The 9,252-nt window shown below is 36.1% G+C and overlaps 1 protein-coding gene across 1 annotated transcript; it reads right to left on the bottom strand.

The window, feature by feature from the left end:
• Window positions 1-2,960: 2,960 nt before the first annotated feature.
• On the bottom strand, window positions 2,961-8,031 carry LOC147402677 (soluble inorganic pyrophosphatase 6, chloroplastic-like). The gene is made up of 6 exons (XM_086438007.1): window positions 7,705-8,031; window positions 6,777-6,937; window positions 5,217-5,317; window positions 4,837-5,018; window positions 4,077-4,175; window positions 2,961-3,285 (listed from the first exon to the last, which is right to left on the bottom strand). Exons 1-6 carry the CDS (start codon window positions 7,978-7,980, stop codon window positions 3,193-3,195), a joined length of 912 nt encoding a protein of 303 aa, XP_086294133.1. The 5' UTR covers window positions 7,981-8,031; the 3' UTR covers window positions 2,961-3,192.
• Window positions 8,032-9,252: the final 1,221 nt, after the last annotated feature.

The raw sequence follows: 9,252 nt of genomic DNA, 5'->3' as shown, positions 1-9,252 counted from the left end.
GAACCGAACCAAGTTTCACCCCTTTTGTAAGCATGGTGACAATTCTCCAGACTTTTTATAAAGTCACAATTTATTCACCATTCTTTGAATCAAAGATTTTATCCCAACAAATTCACAAAGTTTTGAAAATTATATTTTTATATTATATTTATAATTTTATTTAATAATATGTTAGGTAATAGTATGATTTTTATATTTCCCGATATTTCATTTTTGCCTTTTGCCAATTTTTTGCAATCTTTTGTCTTGCTGAATTTTCTTGAATCCAAACATTTGGTACTATGATCATGAGCATTGGACTTGTGCTACTCGCATCCATCATATACATTCTCGGCGTCCTTTATTTGTTTCTCCCACCTAAATTATCATAACACTCTTTACGCACGCTTACTAAAATTCTTAGAAGTCACTGAATAAACATTAGTAGAATCAAAATTGAACTTGTTTTAGCTGATTCAGTAAGTACCAACCGAGCATTACAGAATCAATTCAATAAATACTGGCATACCAAACACAAAGATTTACACGAGAGTTATGTTCGGTAGGTATCTATCAAACGGATTCGATAAGTACCTATCAAACATAACTTTCTCATGTAAATCTCCAATTCGATATGTCAGTGTCAAATCAGTGTATAGGATTGGTAAGTACCTACTGAACCTTACAATAATGATTTGGTACTAATATACCAAATTGGAGATTTAACACAAATTTTCTCATATGAATAACTTCAAACTCATTAATTTTTTAGGTGTTAAAGATGTAATAAAAATAACGTAAGATTAAAGAAGAAAGAGGGAGGTGGATGGTGGATGGTGGAGAAGGAGAGTAGATAAAGAAGATGGTGAGATGGTTAATGTAGAGGTGGAGTCGAGTTTTACCTTGATCGACCTTGCCCTACTGGTTTGAGGAGCCTAATTTGAAGTAGTTCCTCAGTCCCTCTTGTAAGCACTGATGTGGTACCTACTAATAATCCTTCAACGTCCATGTTAGAGCTGTAGAGAAAAATAATATTTCAATCAAATAATAATTTCAATCATTTCTCTCTCGACTAAAACGATCTCCTCGCCTCTATTGATTCCCTTATTTATAGGTCTCCCTTCAAATCAAGGTTTCCCCTTTAATCGGAATGTGATCACAGTGAATCCCCTTATTGCAAGGATCCTAAACAGAACTGAGATCTCTAAGATTGATTCTAAAATTTTTAGGAGATCTCTTCCGAGATCTCCGAACTTGATATGTGTGATCCATAATCATGTAAATATTCAGACTAAACATGCCTTACTAAACATAGCAGATTTATCCTTAAACTATCCTGCCCCATCAATGAGACCAAGTGTAACTAACTTGATCTGCCCTACTATTGGACAGAACTGACTCGTTTCAAGTACAACTTACTCTGCTAGGACACATGTACGGTCTAAATAACGTACAAATGTTAACTTTTACCGTTAGGATTTCATTCTAAAAAATAGATGGCAAAGATGATGGGTATGTAGAGTAATCCGTCAAATGTGTAAGTGTAATTTCTCTCTTCTTTTTTGAAGATTTTTTTATTTTTAAGATTTCATATGGTGGACTCTAAGCATCGCTCTATTCGGGAGAGCTAATGATGTAAATTTCGAGGACTGCTTATATCCCAACGGTCAGGATCTTGGGAGGACGTCATCCTTTTGTATTGGTCAATCTAGTCCTAAATTTCCTGACCAAACCAGCCGAACACACGTTTAAACCGCAGTACCGGGGGTGGGAATGTGGAGTGGACAAAAATAAAATAAAATAACCCAACACGCCCACTGATTCACACGCGCGCGCACAGAAATTCTCTCTCTCTCTCTCTCTCGACCTTGTTTGCCAAATGTCGATTGGTTTTGAAACCCAAACATTTCAAGCACCCATAGTTTTCTTCAAGTGTCGGTCTCTCCATTTATAAAAGGATAGAGATGGCCTACTGAATCCACATCTCTCTCTCTCTCTCTCTCTCTCTGTGTGACTCAAAACCAAAGGAATAAAAGGAATGGCTCCAACTGCTGCAATGCTCATTCTCACCCACCCCTGCAAATCCAGTCCTACCCCTGCTTCACCTTCTCAAGCCTCTTTTCAGGTCAATGCCTCAGGTAACTGGTTTTCGGGTCTCTTCCCACGACCCGAAACCAAAACCCACATCCAGCACTCCGCACAACACCATGCTTCATCTTCCTCTGTGCCTTCCGTGGAAGAAAAATTTCAAGAAGCTGTTGAACTGAGCAGCTGGTCTTCCTAAAGAAACTCTCTCTCTCTCTCTCTCTCTCATCTATTTGTTCTATGTTTATGGTACATATTTCTTCTATTGTAAGTAGTTATGTTAATGCATTAATGCATTAAATCTGTAAATCTGGATGTTCTTCTTCTATGATACTTTCTCTCACAAATTTAATTATGATGGATGCCCAATTCGTAAGACCATCTTCGTTGGTACTACGTGAAATTGTTATGTTGTGAGTACTTGCCAACTGGGTACAAAACATAATATGCAGATTCACCTCCAATTCTCTCCACACAATCTGTTTTTCAAAGTTCTCATCAACATGTTCTCAAATACCATTTCAATTTAAATATAAGAATTTTTATTTTTTTTCATTTTATCTAATAATATTAATATAACTTATAATAGATAGTAAAATCATGGATGAAAATTTTGATACCATTATTATAGCAGATACCATTAGCATTTTAACCATAAATAACAGTATCTTGGATTCTTACTACAACCATTGCCAAACATGGTTTCAAAACTTGTCCAAGACCGAGTCGTCTCGGTATCACCCAGGAATGAGACAGACAAATCTATGCATGGGACGAGATTTAAAACTCACATTCAGTTTTCAGTTTTCTCATTGTTGAAGGAGATGTCTCGGACGAGATGTCAAAACGAGTTTTAAAACCATGTTGCCATACCAAGTTGAGAAAAACTAGAAAGCTAAGTGAAATAACCACTTGGCAACCTTCTTATTTAGGGATAAGTTGCTTAATTTCCTCATAGACTACACAATACAAAGCAAACCAAATTAAAAGATGCCACCCCAAGATCATGCTCAACAATTATAAATAATTATTCCGTTGTCAACAAATAAATATCATTGGGGCTTGCCAAAAAAATAAAAAACAGAAACCTCAGCCGCATAGACGTTTCGCTGTGTTGACGATCTGAATCTACACAAGTGAAAGCTCCCCAGAAGGAATTGATCTCTTAACAAGTTTGGCCCAAGACTCGTTGGTCTCATTGATGACTTTTAGAGCGTAGTCCTGTACCATCAGAAAGGAGAGCACATCTTGACACTTACAGATTAAGAAAAATAAAAAACACAGGCCATTCGATTCTACTGTGACTGATAATAATGGTGACACAAGCAAATCAAAAACCAGCCAGTCCATTGCTTGCAGACAGTACTCCATTGATACATTAACATCAGTAACTTCAGTGTACATATAAAAAAAAATATTTGCAGGCACACAATACTACAACTATTTAGGTATATTTCAATATAATGATACTTTCCACACTAGATGTAATGTGTTACATACATTCACCTTGTGACTTGTGAGCCACCACGAATTGAAGATCTACTGTATTAACATTAGAGCCCCTGAGACCATTTAAAAAATCATGGCCAAAAAGCTACTAAACTGGGAAATTAGCTTGTTAAAGATATGGGTGTTAACGTGCTATTCTTATTAATTTTACCCATAAGGGTGAGAGTACGTTACTTTAGTTTTATACATTGCTTTAGTGTTAGATAGATCATCTGTACCTGTTTACTGTAATCTTTTAATTTCCTTTAAGACCCTCATGTTTTCTTTTTTTCTTTTTAGTTACCGTTCTCATTAAAAACAAGCATTCGTGGAGGCAACATCAAACATGTTGACACAATGGCTTTGTGGGTATTTTGATTTTTGAATACCAAGGATGCTAACCTTGTTCAAGTAGGCAAAAATACAAGAATCATCCATTGCTAAAAAAAAAAGATAGCCAATTTGTTTATCTTGTAAACATAGCACTCATAAGAAAAACTAGACATGATAAGGAAACAAACTACCTTGCTAGCTGCCTTGTTGCCCAGACCAAAATTATTAGCAGGTTTTCCATCTGGGATCTTGTAGTCCCTAAACCAATCCCTAATTGCAGTGAGGGTGCCCTGGAGAAAATTGCTGGATTAGACCAAAAGCTAATTGCAGAATGTGACTGCATTTATATTTATTTATTTTTGATCAATGTGACTGCATTTATAGATCAAACACGCTTCAACCATAAAATAATAATAATAACGTTTCTGATCTATGCCATATCTCAACCATGATGAAATTTCTGAAGATTCTAAATTCCATATAAATTATGTCACATTATTCTTTCATACTGAAGGAGACAATGTCAATCAGAGTTCCGAAAACCTGACAACACTTATTATACGATAAATCTAGAATCTGAGAGTCTGAATATATAGGAATTGCCAAATAAAATGGGACCATCTCACCATCATAAATTGTGGCATGCATGCAATTCAATGGACCTGAAAGTTTTTTCCCCAGTTCTCTCAACACTAATTCACATTATCGTGTAATCTGAGTGTGACCCCGGAGTTTGGTTAGAAGCTTTATAGTTGTTCCAGTTGAATTGGAAATATTGTTTACTAACAGAAACATTATATAGAAAAGTGATTATCACAAAGACTTCATTATAATGCTGAAATTATAGAGTGTTTCTATCATGAAAATAGAACAAAAAGGAGTGTGGTGCAATAATGAGTCCAGCAAATGTGGAAAACATGATTTGTGCTTAGTGAGAGTATAAGATTATACCGGAAAATGTTTTTCAACATCATCAACATCGTTCACAAGTGAAGCTTTTGGGTCATCCAATGAAATTGCAACTATTTTCCAGTCAAGCTCCCCTTCATCAATCATAGCTAAAGCAGCTAAGGGCTTGATTTTGAGAATCTGGCCAATCTTTCCCTGGCGTTCACCAATCTCAACAACATCAACTGCAAATTAGAGAAAACATCAAGTGATTAAACTGACCCCGAATTTTCGCAATAAGGCTTTGATGACGATGATGATGAAGAGATTTAAAATCTGACAAAAAAAAAAAAAATTTGAAATAACATGCTGCAACAATCTGCAGAACATTAGGGTAAGTAGGCTAAAGTTCAAAAGGATAAGAAAAGAAAGTGATGACATACCTGGATCATTATCTCCTAATGCCCCATCAACTTCAGGGTTTGCAAAAGATGGGTCTTCCCATGTCTGCGGAAGCAATCCATAATTCCAGTTTATGTTGTAGCTGAAAGATAGAATTAAAATGATTTAGAAAAATGTTTTGTAAAGAAACAAAATTGAAGATAACTTTGCTGAAGAATAAAAGGATGGTGAAAAGAAGTGGTGGATTCCATTGTTCAAAAAACATTGTAACTTGGCCCAGAACTTAGCCCACTTTTACCGTAATAGGTTACAGGTTATTATTGTTGCCGTATGAATGTCATGTAGATGACAAGCCTAATTGATTGTTTGACAGTTTTCCACAATCGCTGTCTCCCCTGGCCTGGGACTTAAAAAAATGCTAGATGAAGTTACTGAGTTTATTTTTGGGTCTACTTGGTGTAGACTCATCAGTCTTCTTCCATCCCAGCACTGAATCAATTAGAATTTACAAGTATTTGACATTTATTAACGTATTGAGTAAAATTACATATGGTACTTAGATGCAAGAAAGATTTATGAATTACAGCATGTTAAAACCTTAAATAAATAAAGATTGTAAAATATGTGAATTTAATAGCAAGCACTTTCATAAAATGAAGGGTTGTTTCTAAAGAAGACTGAAAAAGATTTCACTTATCAGGAAAAAAAAAAGAGCTTGAAAAGGAGATGCATGGTCAAAACATAAGTAAGAAGGTCAAGCTAACTAAGATAAGGCAACAACTAATAACTGTTTAATTTTTCTCAATAAAAAAAATATCTATAGTATTCCAGTCTCCATCAGCTGATTCCACAAAGAGAATGTGGGTAAACCATAAGAATAGTGTTGAATGTATATTTCCCTCCACTCTCAGGTGTGTCATACCCCAATTAACCCTCGTGAACCTCTTATATTCATAGTTCTCCCCCTCTCCAACAGATCGGACTTTTGAAGTAGTTGGTTGTTTAAATGGTATCGAAGCACTAGATTCATATAGGCAACGGGTTCGAATTTTTTCACCCTTGTGGGTGAGGGGGAGCGTTGAGTGTATATTTTCCTCCACTCTCTGGGTGTGTCATACCCCAATTAAGCCACGTAATCCTCTTATATTCATGGTTCTCCCCCTCTCCAGCAGGTCAGTCTTTTGGAGTAGTTGGTTGGTTAACAAATAGTAAGGAATGGAATTCAGTAGCACACAGTGTGCAAAATGTAGGAATGGAACAAGCCATTGATGGCCCACACACAACATATCAACCGACCAATCAGATGATGGGAACCTTCTACTATATAAAGCACTCTTCCAGCAATAAACTGCACAGAATGGTACAGAAAATTTTGATTGATCAAATGGTTACATTATCCAAACAGGTCAATTCCGACTTGCTCATAACTTTAACAAGTATCGCAATATGATTGGTACCTACCAGACAAGAAAACTTGGAAACACTGCCTTTTTTTATAAGTAAAACTTGGAAACACTGTTAATAAACAAGTGCTGATAATTAATCCTGGTACTATAACAAAATAAAGGGGAGGGATGGAAGGGGGTGAGTGTAAATCGTACGGATAGAATCGAAGTTTTCCCTTCTTTGTATCCTGTTTTAAGGGAGTATATGGCTCGTCAGTGGCAACCTCCATCTTTGCACTTGTTTCTTTTGGTATTTCAACAATAAAATTAAAAGTGCCATCACCCAACTGCAATGGTATGTCGTGCCATGGAGAAACCTGCACAGTAAGGAAAGACTTCTAGTAAGGGATCAGTTGAGGGGATTTAAACTCCCCGGCCTTGGGGAAAGAACACAATGCATTATATGATAGAGCAACGAGCCTAACTCAAGTGTACACTCACTGCTTTTTTTTTTCTTTGACCCATAAGAAACACAGACGAAAATCTGACCACGAATTATCGATTGAAACACCAATATTTCACTAGCATCTGGGGTTTAACCATTAGAACAATTGTACGGGACTCAGGGGTGTCGACTTGCAACTCACTAGATGTACTTTTCTTGACCAGGGCCCAAGTTGGAAGGCTTGAGGAAAACAGTAATACAATTCCTCTGTATCCTTGCAGCCCTTTGAGCTAGGTTGTGGGTTCAACCCAATTATAGTTGGTTTTGGTCCCCTGCCTAGCCATTTCACAATCACCCCAAAAGTAGATTAATTGATTAAAACTCTGGGTGGTGCAAATAGCACCCTACATTGCAGAATTTGGTTTCTAGATGTAAGGATTCATTTCGCCATTTTTTCTTAAGCTATGTAATCAGTACTATAACTAGTTGAATTTAAACAATTCAATCCACTTAAGTTCGGATTAGATCTTAAACAACAAAAACAACCTAAAGCGCAGTACATTGAAAGGCGCAAAAATAAAAAACACTTAAAATAATCAAACAGTTCATATGCAATTGCAAAAGACATTAATGCGTAATAACTATAAGAATCAAAACTCCCAGACAAATTAAACCTAAAAAACAATAACAAAATTAAACCTTTTTGCCAGAATTATCGAGAAAGAAAACTCTGTAATCTAGGGTTTTGGGTTGGCCTTCTTCTTTAGTCTGGAACTCGGGCTTGTAGAGAGATTTGCAAGTGAAGAGTCTCTTCGATTGAGCGTTGAGATTGAGATTGAGATGGAGAGGTCTTCTGTTCCTGATAGGGAAGTTGAAGGGCTGTCTGAGGAAGAAGGAAGTGGTGGTGGTGTTGCAATGGTGCAGCGCTCCTCCTGTTGTTGTTGCTGTTGCTGCTATCACACGAGTGGCCGCCATCTTTGCTGCTGCACCAAGAAACCGTTGACAGCCACAGAATGTCCGTTCTCCTCTTCATCTCCTACCTTTTAAGTGAGTGGAGCGGATTCTGTACTCGCGTGATGTTCTTGTAAAAGCTACGTCCTGTCTGAATTTTTGTGCCACGTGTCGTATTCTTAAAAAATCACTCTTGACTTTAACTGATTATTGACCGCATGACGTTTGACACAGTGCTGACGTGGAGGTGCGCACAGACCATCCATGATTTCATTGATAAAAGGCAGTGCGATCGCTACTGTTAGTGATATCGCCGCTTTTATAATCAAACGTGATTTTCACTTTCCAAATAAAAATCAGCAATCTCACAATCTTTTTTCACCGAGATCATCACGTTAAAATCCCTACGATCTTAGTGTTTTATGTTTTGAAAATTAAAATGAATAGTAGGACGAAATCGGCATTTCATCCAAAGTTGAATATGATTTTAAAATTTTAACTAAACATAATCATTTAAGTTGGAAGAGGATAATTAAATCATATCATCTCTAAGGCTATGTTTGGATCGAGAGAAGGGAAGAGAAGAGAAGAAAATTTTAATTTCTCTCTACTATATTTGGATTGACAAGAGAAAATTTGGGCCAATTTTAAAATTTTAAAATACCTTAAAAAGAAATTTAGAGGTAGAGTTAGAATTATAAAATATTTTAAAAAGATTTCTCTTCATTTCTCTCCACTTTTGGAGAGAAAGAAAAGTCACCTTTCTTTCTCTCTAATTCTTTTTTTCTCTCACCCCACTTAACAATCCAAACAAGAGAAATGGAGAGACTCATGTATTCTCTTTCATTCTCTTCTCTTTTCTCCATCATGTTCGAAGAACTTGGGACAATTTTGATATTTTAAAATATCTTAAAAGAGATTTAAGGACAGAACTAAAATTATAAAATATTTAAAAATATTTCTCTCCCTCTCTCTCCAAGTTTTTTCTCTTCTCTCCCCACTTAACAATTCAGGAGAAATGGAGAGAGGCTCGTTTATTTTCTCTTCTCTTCTCTCAATCCAAACATAACATAGAAGTATGAATCGGACTCCTAAATATGATAGGTACTACACATATGTGGATCTAAGATGATGACACTAAAGTCCCAAACATAACCTCTATTGCCAACGCATTAGAACAAAAGTAGGAACAATTGTTGACAACAAGGCTTATGTGTAATAACATTTCGATATCCTGATTTGGAATGGATTGTGGTTCAAAGGAAAATTTTAAGAAAATGATAAACACAAGTAGAA

This window comes from Akebia trifoliata, chromosome 4, assembly GCF_017979445.1.
Source record: "Akebia trifoliata isolate Shusen 1 chromosome 4, ASM1797944v1, whole genome shotgun sequence".
NCBI lineage: Eukaryota > Viridiplantae > Streptophyta > Magnoliopsida > Ranunculales > Lardizabalaceae > Akebia > Akebia trifoliata.
This window is presented reverse-complemented; position numbering and strand designations above follow the sequence as displayed.

What these genes read in the sequence shown, in the direction of transcription:
- LOC147402677 (XM_086438007.1), bottom strand. Translation starts at nt 7,980, where the DNA reads ATGGCGGCCACTCGTGTGATAGCAGCAACAGCAACAACAACAGGAGGA. An exon ending in TCGATAATTCTGGCAAAAAG is followed by an intron (nt 6,938 to 7,704) that starts GTTTAATTTTGT and finishes CTTACTGTGCAG; the next exon opens with GTTTCTCCATGGCACGACAT. An exon ending in ATTAGGAGATAATGATCCAG is followed by an intron (nt 5,019 to 5,216) that starts GTATGTCATCAC and finishes TCTAATTTGCAG; the next exon opens with TTGATGTTGTTGAGATTGGT.